This window comes from Sander vitreus, chromosome 14 (genome assembly GCF_031162955.1).
Source record: "Sander vitreus isolate 19-12246 chromosome 14, sanVit1, whole genome shotgun sequence".
In the NCBI taxonomy this organism is placed as follows: domain Eukaryota; kingdom Metazoa; phylum Chordata; class Actinopteri; order Perciformes; family Percidae; genus Sander; species Sander vitreus.
This window is the reverse complement of record NC_135868.1, coordinates 10,678,372-10,693,302: the sequence shown is the minus strand read 5'-3', so window position 1 is coordinate 10,693,302 and position 14,931 is coordinate 10,678,372. Positions and strand designations below refer to the sequence as shown.

Below are 14,931 nucleotides of genomic sequence, written 5' to 3'. Positions count from 1 at the left end.
ACTGTGTAGTTTCACGTTCTGGAGCCGGGCCAGCTATCGTCGGTCATCGGGAGCGAGAGCCTGCTCATGTGCTAGGAGCAGCTCCAGCGTCTCTAGTTGACTTTTCCGCCAGCCCGCTCTTTGGTGTGTAGTTCAGGTTTTAAAAGGTGTATTTACAAATGTTGTGTTGTGGGAAAACAAGAAAACGTCTCCTCAATCATAAACTGTCTTTCTCTCCAATAGTGTTTTCCGTGTGGAAGTGTACTCGCTTCCTTCTTCCTCCTTCTGTAATCAATTTAAAATCCTAATCTCTCCCACCAGTCCCTGCAGTACTGGGTTAAATCAGCGTCCACAAACACACACCCCTCATGTTACATGTCAGTCTGACCCTTTCCATCAGCTAACCACGGCAACTTCTCTAAAGAGATTCCTTCAGTCCTGGACAGCTTTACTGTACAATGAGAGTTCCATCCACCAAGTCAACAAATATAATCACTGTTTGGCACAATTGGCAGTCATGGACATTACAGGGCTCTCAAGTGTAATGCATTGAGCGTGACAGTCACTCATTTCGGTCTTTTGTCACACACTCCCGCTACACATTGTAATTCTCACGCAGAAAAACTATTTATAATATATTTAATATGCAGCAGCGCCCAAAATTTCTCTGGCGCGCCGCTCTTACTATGGAACCGGCAGGAATCAAGCGCTTCTCCCCTTGAGTTCTTAGTTGAGCCTGCCACTTATCAGCCAATCAAAAAAGAGAAAGGGGCTACACAATAGCCAATCAGAAAATAGCACTATTGTATCTGGGTAAGATTTAACGCAACAACCAAGGAAAAAAAAAAGCATAGAGCAGCGTACAGACACTTCCCTAAACGTTCGCTCATTCAGAGACCCAAACGGGGCTCTGTGTCTGTCAGGAGGTCTGAGATCTACCGTATCAGCAGAGCAATCACGTAACGCACAGCAGACTATGGTGCAGGTAGATTATTTTCTGAAATATAGTGACTATTATAACTTTATTTTTCTCAAAATATCAAAACTCCTCCAAATCTCAGAGAACACAGATATATTTTGAATGTACACAAGTTTTGAACATGAGCAGAAATCTTGCTCAAACTTAACAATATTAAAGTCCAGGGGTTTATTAATAACTTAAAATGAATTAATGTAGCATTGAGGTGAATAATTGTCATATGCACATTTGGAGGTTACTTCCTCAACAAAAGATGCAAAAGAGAAGGGAAGAGTAAATGATGCCTAGGCGACGTGTGTGGTGACTCAGATATAATTAGAAAAGTCGATCTACAGGAGAATAAATAGATGAAAGCAATACAGAATGCCTGAGAGCCTTATTGCAATATATTCCATTATGTTTTTATATTTGGATTAATCCATGTTTCCCTTTACATAAAATATATTTCCAGCATAAATTGATTCAGAAAAAGGTAGAAATAGGTGCATACAAATTCACCAAAATGCAGGAAATGAAGTGTTTAATGCTCAAAATTTTAATTAAGAATAAGAAACACCTCCATTCCCGCGATCCATCAGTCTCTTCAGAACTTGGCTCAAAACATATTTCAAGCATCCCAACATCAGCTTGTTCATTCACAGCTGCAGCAAAGACCAAGAGCAAAAACACCTTCAGAGCTTTCATGTACAAAATCAACTTTAATATCAAAGGTTTGCCAAATAAATAATAAAGTTTGAATTACTTCTTGCCTCATTCTCCACTAGATCAGGCGATTGGGGATACACCCCACAGAGAAATACAGACATCACCCACACATACAACGACTAATCCCTGAAAGTCTACGCTAAAACCCTCCAAAAATGCCCAAATATTAATCCATGATATTAAAAAAGTGTGGTTGTGGATAAAAGGTAGTTCTACTACACTCATCACAGTAATCTTTTAGAAATGAGCCCACAGAGACATGAAGATAAAGTGAAAGCAGGGGTATTTTGTAACACTCTCATCCTCAAATAAAGCAGCATGAGTGTGCTGCCATATTTCCCTAAATCGCTAAATCTTCTGTCAATGGAAGTGCTAAAAATATAAGCAGGAGAAGTTACACATGACACTTGGAAGCTCTCAACTCAGCTCTGCAAGGAGTGTCAGTCTTGGTTTTTTCCATCTCAAAAATGCTTTCTTATTATTTTATTTTAAATGCATCCATCCTCACTTTTGTGCTTTCTTTTTCTGCATCTTGTTGACTATTTTCACTAAATTAAGCCTGATTTAGCTTAATTTGGGGGTGCTCAGTTAGAAAGTATAAACAAAATATAAATAAAATAAAACACACAGACTGATTTCATTAATTAGAAAGCATTACTTGTTGTCTGCAGAGACATGGCATTTATTTGGCTGACATTCATTAAGGTCTGCAACTGTGGATTTACTTTGTGTTTGTGTTCATAGGGAGAGGGCGAAGAGGGAGTCAGAAAATGAAGGAAATCTCTCAATAACACATGAAAGAAAATGATGTTACATAAATTGTATTGAGACCAAAATCCCCCAATTGAGTTGACTCAGTACTGTTACTTTCAAGTAAAAAAATATTTGAAAACTTTTAACATCCGTTTCAAACTTGTTTCATCTTAATACAAGTTAATTCATCAAAAAACCTAGAAGTGAATCCACAGCCTATTAGCTTTCTGAAATTTTAAATCATTCACTCACTATTCAGCATCAGCTTTTATTAAGTTATGTCACTGCTGTTTGGCAAATGTCCACAACATAAAACTACAGCGTTTGTTAAAGATCAGTTAGATCGATTGATTAGACCAGTTAGCTAGCTAGCAACAGTTACACCGTTACTGGGTATAAATATTAAGTAACAACTAGTTTGTGTGGAGTGTAAATGTCCATGTGTGTTCGAACTAGGCTAAGTTTGAACTTACGGAGATGCAGGTGCAGGGGCAGGTTGCATCAGCAATTGACACACATTTTTTTTAAATACACAAAGACGTGCTGGTATGCCCGATAACACATCTGATAAATCTATCAATTAAAATGGCAATTGTTCCATCAGGATGGAAGGTGGCTATAGTCTCACCAATTTTTAAATCAGGAGACAAAACAAACATTTCCAATTATTGCCCCATCAGCATACTCCCTGTTGTATCTAAGGTTGCAGAAAAGTGGATCGCCAAGCTGCTGAATAAACACCTCAGCCATGGCCATTCTCTCCTGCATTCCATGCAATTTGGGTTTCGCCAGTACCACTCCACAGAGACGGTAAACTGTGTCTTCATAGAAACAGTGAAATCCTTGCTTGATAAAACCATCTGTGTTGGTGCAGTCTTTTTGGATTTAAAGAAGGCGTTCGATACAGTAGATCATCGAGCCCTTCTGTCTAAACTGACTCACTTCAACTTTGCAGAAGATGCGCTATTTTGGTTTCAATCTTACTTGTCCAACAGAAGACAATCTGTGAGTGTTAGTGGCACTAAGTCGTCTTACCTTGAATGTTCAGCAGGGGTCCCACAAGGCTCTATTTTGGGACCAGTATTGTTCTCTGTATATATAAATGATTTGCCAAATGTTTGTCAAAAAGTCAATATTCAAATGTATGCTGATGATGCGGTTATTTTTACACCTGCTAAAAGCACACATGAAGCATCATCCATCCTTACATCAGCACTGGAGAAAATACAGCATTGGCTGCTTAAATCCTGCCTATTATTGAACAAAAAGAAAATTCTTGCTTTGAGTTTCACAAAAAAAACCATAAAACTGGAGCGGTCCAATGTGTTCCTGGGGGGAGTGGAACTTGACATTGTAGAGGAGTTCAGGTACCTCGGTGTCAAACTGGACCCAACACTTTCATTTAAAAAACACATCAAACTTACAGCGAATAGAATCAAATTCAATTTACAAAATTTTAAACAAATCAGACCATCAATGACAACTACTTCTGCTGAAATGTTCCTACATTCAATGATATTTTCACATATAGATTACTGCATCACAACCTGGTCACTCACTGGAAATACAATTTTAAAACCCATAGAAATGTTATTCAAAAACTCTATAAAAATACTTCCATCAGTGTAATATTTTGGGAAAATACAATATGCTCAACTTTGAAAATGTTATACATTTTAAAAATAGCTGTTTAATTTATAAAGTTTTTCATGGACTGGCCCCACCTTCACTTTCTACATACATTAAACCAAGGTCTGACAGAGGTTGTTGTACCAGAGCTTAATTTAGAGGAGATATAGAGATCCCGCATAGAAAAACTACCTTTAGACAAACTGTTCTGTCTATCAGAGGAGGTCATTTTTGGAACAGCATCCCAACAAACATTAGAGAATGTCCAACTTACTGCACATTTAAAAAGCACCTTAAACAACTTCTTAAAAGTTCCCAGTTATGTCATCATTTTGACTAATTTTATCGATGTAATGTGATCTGCCTGAATGTGAGCTAATGTGTTTCTTGCTTGATATTGTATATTGTCATATTCTTTTGTGTTGTATTATCTTGTATGTTGTTGTCTTCCTGCCTGGGGCTACAGGTGAAAATTAGCATTTATGCTATAACCTGGCTCATTTACAGTCTCATTTACAGTCTGTACAGAAATGTTAGATTGTTCATTAATGTGCACTGTCCCGAATAAATAAATAAATAAAAAATAAGAGGCTGCTGTAAGACTTTACAGAGAAAACAAGTAATTTTAGCAGGCCAAGATGATGATAATGACAGGAGGAGAAAGAAAGCTGGGAAAGAATGTTAAAACTCAATATGGAATGTTGAATGAGTCTCATGGGAGATGATGCTATTTCAATTGAAAAATGGCATGTGAAAATAATATCTGTTACTTTTAGACTCACTAAAAAAAGCCAATGGACTAAAAGCAGAACAGAAAGAAAGAGAGGGCCTGGACTTTTTCGGGACTGTACAGAGGGTTTTCAGCTGGTGGAGGACCTGCATCTGCACACAGACTGACACATTGTTGAACTCATGAAACTGAGTTTACTGAATTTGGAATCTTGTCACATTTATAAAACAGACACACAGCAAAACAGTAATCTCAAGGGAAATGTGGAGGCTTTCCGCAACATAGAGCAAAAGCTTGGACCAGAGTCATGTTGTGTGAGATATATTATGTATATATATATATATATATATATATATATATATATATATATATATATATATATATGTGTATATGTGTGTGTGTGTGTGTGTGTGTGTGTGTGTGTGTGTGTGTGTGTTTTACCTTGGCACTGCTGTCAGAGTGGCGTCTGGCACACGCTTGGAGCTGATTGATCCAAAACTGCTGCATCTTGGCATCGGAGGCTAAAGACACACAGAACAAAAAGACATTAATACAATTACAAATCTTAACTTCCTTTATACACAGAAGACATTGAGAATCAACAATAAACCCTTACATGAGTTCACTTTCCAGTCAATATGCAGTTATAAGGAAGCCATCTGCTTTAAAGTGTCGCCCCATCCATTACATCTTTATTATTATTATTGTACCATTTCCACAGATGAGCTGAAGTATTGCCATAGGCTCATGCAAAGCTCTTAAGAGCAGCTGAAAGAAGATGCCAATAATCATAAGATTATTAAAACAAAAACAAAATTGAGTCTCTTTGTAAGATTATTTAATAAACTGTCGCTGTTTTAGTTTCAAATTACTCTCTAAATGCCTTTTCAGGGCTTTCCCCACAATACAAGGAATAAAGTTAAAAGAGCAAATGCTAAATTACTGTAATATCTGAGGATGGATGCATATGATTTACACAAGTTTGGGAGTTTTAGGAACCTGGGATGAGTTATACAGGTAATTAATAAACAGTGGGTAATTTTCTTTTTGATTTATCAATTCATTGTTAAGGCTATAAATTACAAAATGTCAGAAAAACAACAGATCGATGCACATTAAAGGAATAGATCAACCCTTTGAAAAACACTCTTATTTGGTTTGGATTGACACCACTCTCCTGTCAGTTCAGTATGAAGCTACAGCCAGCAGCAAAGCATAAGCTTTCCTCTTGCCTCCTGTCTTTGTGCTAAGCTAAGCTAACCGGCCGCTAGATATAGGTATACAGTAGTAGTAGTGGTAGTAGTAGAAGCTGTGTAGCTATGTTCACCATACAGACTGAGACTGGTATCAATCTTCTCATCTAACTCCCGATAAGGAAAATTCCCAAAATGTTGAACCATTTCTTTTAATGCATTTAAATTACATAAAATGATCAGGGAACCTGCATAACCATTACAGAACAGGTTTTAATGTTTTTAAATGTAGTGACTGCCTTAAGCTGCATCTGTGAAGAAAACAGTGTGGACGACCTGCTGGTAGTCAGTGATCTCATTTGTAGCCAAATGACTATATAACTTGCCAACTGTCTACCGGGCAATATGACCCTGTTACCTCCTGAATGATGTCCTAAGGGCTGTGTATCACATCTGAACCTTTTCATTTTCTCATCTATGCTAAATTGAACATTTGGTATTCAAGAGACAGCAGCGACTCATTTGGCCGAATTGCGAGCCGCACAGGAAGCAGATTGATACTCTATGCATGCTTGTGGATTTTTCCCCTTGGCACAGAGACAATACACCCTGTAATCTAAACACAAATAGCCAGTTGAAGCCCAGATTTGCTGACTAACACAGCGAGCTGCAGCCCTTCCAGTTTAAGGAGACACTGACTGTTTACTTGTCGTGACCCGCTCCAGGTCAGACTGGAAAATAATATCCTTCTGATCCCATTTCACTGACTAATTATAAGAGAAAGATGTCTTAGATGGGTCTGATAACATTGAGTTCAGACTGTAGGTCAATCCCAGCTGGAGAACCAACAGAAGAAAAGAGGAACAAAAGATTTAAAACTGAGCAGCTAGGCAGTTTTCTTTTGTTGGCATCATTGGCAACATTATATAATAACCTTTCAGCATATTGTAATTCAAGTCTGAGAGAAAACTAGACTTCTGCACCTCCTCTTGCCGCTGTTTTCAGGCTTTAGAAAATCTAGCCGTGACATGAGACTTTGGCCAATCACAGGTCACTTCAGATAGAGGCCACGCCAACTCCGCATTTTTGGGTTTTTATTCACAGATAATTCCTCCTAAAAACACGCTTCAACAAGCAATCAAAACTAATGTAGTAAAGGGCAGAGCTCTTTAAACTAAGAATGGAAATGTACAGTATATGCATTGCATTTTAAGTTTAAAGGTTCTTCGTTGACAGTTTACATTTCTTTTGTCAAACATTTATCTAACTAACAATTTAAACAACATTATTTATCATGTCTCTATCAGTGAAACTATACTGTAAGTAATTATAGGGTTAAAGCATTAATACAGCAATTTCTGTTGCCTTTTTCCTGTATACAACCATTATTATAAAAAGCATGATAACCAATTTCTCATTATTTGTTATTTGTGAGATGATATAAATGTACATAAATTCAGGAAATTCAGCATTTACCACAACTATTGGTCACTTGTTACACGTACAACTGAGTGCAACACCATTAATGCTTTTGAAAAGAGACTGTTTTTGACATTGTCCTCATTTTGGGTAGAATTTTGTATCATGTGTCGTACGACATGGTTCATTTGAAGCATACTGAATTCTTTAATCCACTCTTATTTAAACTCTGGTTGTCAGAGATTTATTGAAGTATTTTTTTTGTATTTTTCTCTTGATTTTCATCCAAATAAAAGCTTTAAACGTGGAAATGAATGCAGCACTCTCTCTTTTTGTGACTGGATAATGAGTATGGATAGCTTCATTAGATTCATCATACCACTGAAATAAAACTTTAAATTCTTCTGTTCGATGTGAAGTGTTTTTTTGACATGCTGATGGAAAGTATTTCAATGTATGGAGAATTCAATTTGGACTTGTCAATCACTCGCACCTCCGACATCTGCCACAGTCATGAGAACACCTATGAAAGGCTTCTTTAAGTGAACAGACAGCGTTCGCGCCGTCCCACTGATTAGTAGCTGCTCACTTCTCCAGGGGAGAACAGAGTATTCACACAGAAACACCTGTGCCAAGATGTCTTTCTGCAAAAATACCATGTAACAACCTTCCCCACTTATTCCTTGTCGTCATCATCATCATCTACAGAAATCACTCACTCTAAAAGGGGCCACTTACCCGGAGAGTGAGCAAGCGTCTAAATCAGATATTTTTCTCTGTGATGTGCACAAGCCTAGCTGTGATTAAAGATAATTAGTTGTCTATATTGAGCAGAGCAGTGTGGCATATGCTAATATGCACCTGTCCGCATGGTGACGCAACAGATATGCACACTGCTTAACTGAGAGCAGGACGTGCTGTTTTCATTCAGGGAGAATACTATGATATTGATGAAAATTTCAAAGCTGGTTTTGTGTCACAAGAGGTGCAGACTTAAAGGAGACATGCTGACAGCTCTATTCATGTGATAAATGAATGCATGAGGTTTGCGCTGAAAACCGAGGGAACTAACAACGAAATGAGAAGCTGGTCCATCTGCCCGTTTAAAATGAGTAGACACTCGTACTGGTCTGTGGGTCTTATTTAAATGTCAATATCGATTAGCATTAGCATCATCGTCTAATAACACCCATTTTAATTACAGTATTGCGAAAGATGCTATTGGTTATGATAATGGTAAGTATGAGGATTAATGCTCGGACCAGCAGTTAGATCTGATTTAAGTGCTGGGAGATTATATAAGCGGGGAACTTTAAAGGGGTGATAGAATGAAAAAATGATTTTACCTTGTCATAGTTGAAAAACGACTGTTTGGAGGATAAATAGGACATACATAGAATCTCAAAATCCCATTGACACCCCTTTCCTCTGCAAATCTCACAATTTGAAACTGCTGCTGAAAATGGGCGAATCTCAACAAAGCTAAAAGTTGATGTCAACTCCTCAACTCCTAGTCTTTGTCTGACGGAGTTCCAGGGCCTGCAGCTAGCTGCGATCTTTACCCATAGGATTGAAGGGACACTAGCAGCTAACGAAACCCTTCATATTCACAAAAACGCATTAAATTGAAATCGGACACAAGCGTTAGCTTTGTAAGACCTTAGGGTAGCAGTTATATAAGTGGCCTGACGAAATTCAAACTGTAAATATATTATAGTTATGCCGAAAGTGTAGCTAGCTAGCTAGCCGCGATCTTTAGCTACCCATAGGATTCAATGGACACTAGCAGCTAACGAAACCCCTCATATTCACAAAAATGCATTAAATTGAAATCGGACACAAGCGTTAGCTTTGTAAGACCTTAGGGTAGCTGTAATATAAGTGACGTGACAAAATTCAAACTGTAAATATACTATAGCTAGTTATGCCGGCAGCCGGCCAGCTCCGCGGAGCCCAGAGTCCCGGTTGTCCAGTAACCCAGAAATTGTGACTTTCTCCTGGGTATGGAGCACAGCGGGGCTGCCGCTGTCTTGTCAGACTGTGTGGACCTCCTGAAGTCTGACACGTCTTACCAAATTTGCAATTAGCCATCAATTTTCGTAAAACGGCCCATATTTGAGCTTTATATAGTTGATTTCTCGTATAAAAAGTCTCAGAAGTGAATTTAGTAACGAAACATTGCAGTGTCTGAAATATGAGACCTGCTGTCTCGTCTCCAATGTATCTGTATGTGGTTCCTTAATCAATCAGTGCGCAGCTCATCTAAATATTCATGAGCATACCATATTTGGAAGAAAAGCTCTCGTTCCAAATAGGGCCAAAACATAAGGATGCATAAGGGCCCATAAAATAGCAACCGGGCAATTTTCAGCCCAATCAATGTTACATACCCTATTAGGAGACCTTAAGGAACAGTGTGAAATACCCTATATAATCATTCTATCACCCCTTTAAAAGCACATTTCAAGAAAATGGACAAGCTGACAAGGACTAGAGAGGTAAGTAGAGTGGCCCAGCAACTACAGCCTCATCAAAATGGCATCCCTGTTTAATCAGTATCACTATATTATATGCTAAGACAAAATGTGTTGTAATTTCAGGTATAACTTCAGGTTTAATTGGCTTTTAATAGCTTTTATTCGCTCATGATTCAGACTGCTGCACCTCACAATTATTAGTGTAATTGATTATCATATTTAAGCAGAATAAGTGTACTCATACTTTACTTTGATATTTTACCCCATTAGAAATAAAAGTACACACTATGGAGGAGAGTGGAGCCTGAAACGTCCATGTGTATAAGTGAATTGCTGCTACTGACGATAAAAATATAAGAATGATTTGTGAATTTGTTGGATTTTTGTTCCCTTCACCCTAACATACTACAAGAAATGTAATGTAAAAGCAATGGGTAGAGTCCGTTTCGCCCGTTATTTTGCCTTAAAAAACTACTCCAGTAAAAGTATTAAGTGGATCATCAGAGAAAGAGTCACTTTTTGGGGAACACTGTAGTATTGTGATTGTTTAATCAGGAATTATTTTTTTTCTATTGTTTCTGATGTCTGGAGATGAGAGACAATTTGTTCTATGTTGATAATGCAGTTTAAATGTAGTAAAGCACTTCTAAAGTAAAAACATACTTAGGTAAAAATAAAAATACTGACATAAAAAAAGCAATCAAAAAGTATGCTCATAATTTACTTTAGGAAAAGAGGGTTAGATGAGAAGATTGATGCCACTTTTATGTCTGTACGGTGCTTACAACCAGCAGCCGATTAGCTTAGCTTAGCATTAAGACTGGAGTACCCCTGTAAAATCATAACTTTACATTTCTGGTTTTGTACAAATTAAACAAATGAGATATGCAATGCTATTCTAACTATTCTCGACAAGAAAGCCACAAAGTAAAACCACATAAAACCCAACAGATGCAAATATTATATACACATATATAATGTTTTGGCAGATTTATAGTGAGGAATGCTCTTAGCGGGTGTATAATACTCAACCATAACAACGGGTTTCTGCATCAAAATACGGGAATGTTTTAATTATGAAGATGCACAATGAAGATTGTGTCAGGCATCTAATCAGCCAGTTTGAAAGCTGAACACAACTTGACCCTCTCATTGGCCCACTGTTTCATTGAGACATGCATGACAAATAGTTTAATTTGCCATCTGTGCATTCAGACATGATTAAATTCCCACTGCTCTTCACCTTTGCTCAGCAGCAAAACACAAGGCCTTACAGTCTCCCAACATCCAATAATGAAATACTCCCTTTATTTTACTCTGCTTTAACTAATTACACTTTGGTATGGAGCCAGAAAACCTCTCAGGCTACTTTCCAGCTGAGTTAGATATCACATGATCCATGAAGTCCCGCGATGGATCAAAATAGACATTCTTGCATTCATAAAAAAACATTACGTTGGGATCAATTGTTACACAGAAGTCCTCCAACAACAAAAACAAGTATATACAAGTAAAATATCAATGTTATTTCCTTCATTTATATAAATGTATATCATCTAGCAAATAATAAATCATAATTAAATTGGTTATCATGCTTTCCCTAATAATGTTAGTATAAAATTACATTGTAATGCTCTAACCCAATAATTACCTATAAATTCCTTGAGAGACCAGATACTTTTTGATTAATATTGTGATTGTTACGTAAAAATGCTTGACAAAAAATTCAGACTTCCACTTACAACATCAAAGATGAACCTTTAAACTCAATAAATAATGTTTTATTTCGATCTTTACTACTTTTGAGTTAATGAATCACTGAAACACTCTCGCCTCAAGGTAGCTGCAGGTTCTGTGTATCCAGGATCTTCTTACACCAGTTAGCGACAAGGACATTTTTTCAAAACCCTCTAGAGAAAAAAGGTATCAACATGAGAAGAAAGGTGGCATTTGAAGCTTTAGATACAGACCATTAGTGAGATGATATGCAGCTTACAAGCCAAGTTACTCAAAGCCCAAGGTGGGCTTTCAGGGATTCCCATGGTAACCAATACCAGATCTGAAGCATACCGGCTAATCTTAATCTCCAACTGTTGAGGACGTACATGTGAGCATATTTGTACCCTGCTGTTTGAGCAATGTGAGGTCTTTGAGTACAAGTACTGGTATTAAACTGTAATTATTTTCAGAGAAATATTTTAAAAGCTGTTTTTTGTTGTTGGGGGTCTTGGCGCCCATCAAACCTCTAAACAGGCATGTGTTTGTTTAGCTAAGCTGTATCAAAAGATTGCTTTTCTCGCTCAATGACTTTTTTGATGATTCTTGAACCTCACTGAGGCTTTGGGAATGGAAATACCTCTGCCTCTGAGCTACTCAGCTCAACTACTTCTTATGTGTTGGATTATTGTTTCCTCATAGTTCAATACACATGGATCACTGAGTTATTCAGGGAATATAGGCCAAGTTATTCTGATATCCTCCGCATCGTGAGTGTAAGGGGACATTCCACCGGCTCAAGTGGGGCAACAGTAAAAAGGAGTTTCTCTCTCTTCTGTGGATACAGGTCACTGAAAGCAAAGGCCTTCAAAACAGCGACCAGCTAAAGGCTCTTTGTCTGGCACTGGGTCTTAAAGCGATATTTCACTTTGGTGTAGATTTAATGCCTTGGCTAAACATGTCTCCTTTTTACTCAATATACAATGTTTATCACAAAACTGTATATGGATGTGGGAGGTTGTTTTGGCACAAATTGAAGCAAGTTGAAGTCAAATTACTCAATGCAAAAAAAAAAGGAAGAGTTTGATTTTGAAGGCCATATAAGAACATAGTAGATTGTATCTAGTGAAGTTAAATGTAAAATCCAATGCACCATATAAAACATCCCTACAGCTTTAAACTTGGATTCATTGATTTTTTGGCCACTTAAGGGCAGCGAAACAAGCTGTGAACACAACATTGACATTATCACCTTATAAAGTTGATACAGCAAACTTTTTGTATACATTTCTACATCCAGCAGTCAAGGAGCGACATAATCATTTATTTGGAGTCACGTTTCTGTTCACCTGATGAATCTAAGTCCAATATTCACTCTACTTTTATCTCCATTTTTGGTCTCTACTAACTCCTTAAGGAAATATATGTTTCTTTAGCTGCTAAATGATCCACTATGTTCACCGAACTAGTCACTATCTTTGTCCGTAAGCTGTTTGGTGCTGGGCAGGTAGTGTGCAGTGGATTTATCAGAGCTTTTTCACCTGAAACAGCTGCCTGCTGCGACTGGAAACAAGGCTATGAGAGTGGTGAGAGTGAATAAAAACAGTAAGTTTTAATAAAACGCTGTGCTTTCCATAACAAGCTGTCCAGTGCATTCACAAATACTGGTTGGAAAACAATCATTCATAACACCCCAGTGTGTACACACTGTATTCCAAGTGAATCCAACACTACTGTGCCATATATGGGCAACATGTGGCCGGCATGAGGTCATACCTTTGAGTTTGTACAGCTCTCCATTGACAGAGTTTACAATGAACATGTGCGGAGCCTCGTCGCTCGGGGTTACTGAGGCACCAATCAAAGGCAGGGACCCACGGGGCTTCTGGCTCTTCCCCTGCTCGTTGACAAAGTACTGCAGCTGTCCCAACTCTGGATCCAACACAAAGTACCTGCATGGAAAACAAAGACAGAGAGTTAATAAAGTAATGGGCCAAAGAGAAAGAAGAGGGAGAGGGTGCCTGGATAGCTCAGTTGGTAGAGCGAGCGCCCATATATAGAGGTTTACTCCTTGACGCAGCGGGCCCGTGTTCGACTCTGACCCGCAGCCCTTTGCTGCATGTCGTTCCCCCCTCTCTCCCCTTTCAGCTGTCCTGTCAATAAAGGCCTAAAAATGCCCAAAAAAACTTAAAAAAAAAAAAAAAAGAAAGAAGGGGGAGAGGGAAATAGAGGAAGAACCGTCAACACCATCATCATTTTGTTTTATGCTTTCATTATTGCAGCTTGTTTACGGGTAAAACTTTTTTATATCCGTGTTGCGGAAACTTTTCAGGATGTGTGAGAAGGAGGAGGGCAATGAATGAGGATGAGATGAGGCAAAGGAGAGCTGCCGTAAAAACACACAACACCAAAATATCTCACCTCCCATGCAACAACGCCTGCAGAATATTATTTACCATAGCTATGTTCACGCAAGACTCGTTAAAATAGCCCTCCTTGCACATTAAGGCCTGTTTTTTTTACCAACATTAAGCCGTCGGCTCAATTCCAAATTACTCAAGGTAGCAATTAGTGTGGTCATCTTGAGCAGAAGCCACAGCTCGAGGGGGGGAAATTAACTGCATCATTTTCCCCTTTGTGATTAATGAATCACATTCAATCAGTGCGTAATTGAATCTTTGACTCGCTCATTGCCAGCTGGAAGATTCAAAACAGACAAGACACAATAAGAGAAGCAGACGCTTTTCATTTCCTGTAGCCAGAAAGGATTGTGTATGACATTCAAGAAACTGACCTGTCTACTCTGCTTAATGCTGTATTTCTTGTTCTGCAGTTCAACACGGGCCAGAGTGGCACTGGGTGGCTTTGGCTGACCTTTCCATGTTTGTGTGCAGTGGGCTGAGGTAACAGCAATTGTCTTTACTTTGCTATCTTTTGTCCCATCTTCTGCTCCATGTATCGCCCTCTTTTCCCTGAGATTCCCCGTGTTCACAATCAATGTTCTCTTTCCATCCATGTTTACAGAAGCTGCAGTATTGATCTGGCCTTTACCAAGAAGCATCACTCTCAGCATGGACACGGCTTCTTTCTATTGCCAAATCAGGGTTGTATGTGATGATTGAAGATATCACCTGTCAACTCCAGTATCCCACAGGTGTTGCTTTTTAATATGGGTTTCACAGATTTTAAAGAACAGCTACACTTCACTTCAATCTGCCCTCGTGCTGTAGTTTCACACAATACCACTTATTTTCATCTGTACTGTAATAAGATTATCAGCTCAATGGTGTTTTAAGCCCCAAACGTCAACTTCAAGGCAGCACTGCGACCGTCGACTTCAAGGCACCTAAC

The 14,931-nt window shown here is 38.4% G+C and overlaps 1 protein-coding gene across 2 annotated transcripts in view; it reads right to left on the bottom strand.

The window, feature by feature from the left end:
- The window catches only part of osbpl10a (oxysterol binding protein-like 10a), an 81,706-nt gene that overhangs the window by 55,200 nt on the left and 11,575 nt on the right, over positions 1–14,931 (bottom strand). For both annotated transcript variants that reach the window (XM_078267509.1, XM_078267508.1), the window contains exons 2-3: positions 13,357–13,532; positions 5,217–5,296 (exon numbers count right to left, since the gene is read on the bottom strand). In XM_078267509.1, coding sequence (XP_078123635.1) covers positions 5,217–5,296; positions 13,357–13,532 — 256 coding nt within the window. The remainder of the gene's footprint in view (positions 1–5,216; positions 5,297–13,356; positions 13,533–14,931) is intronic.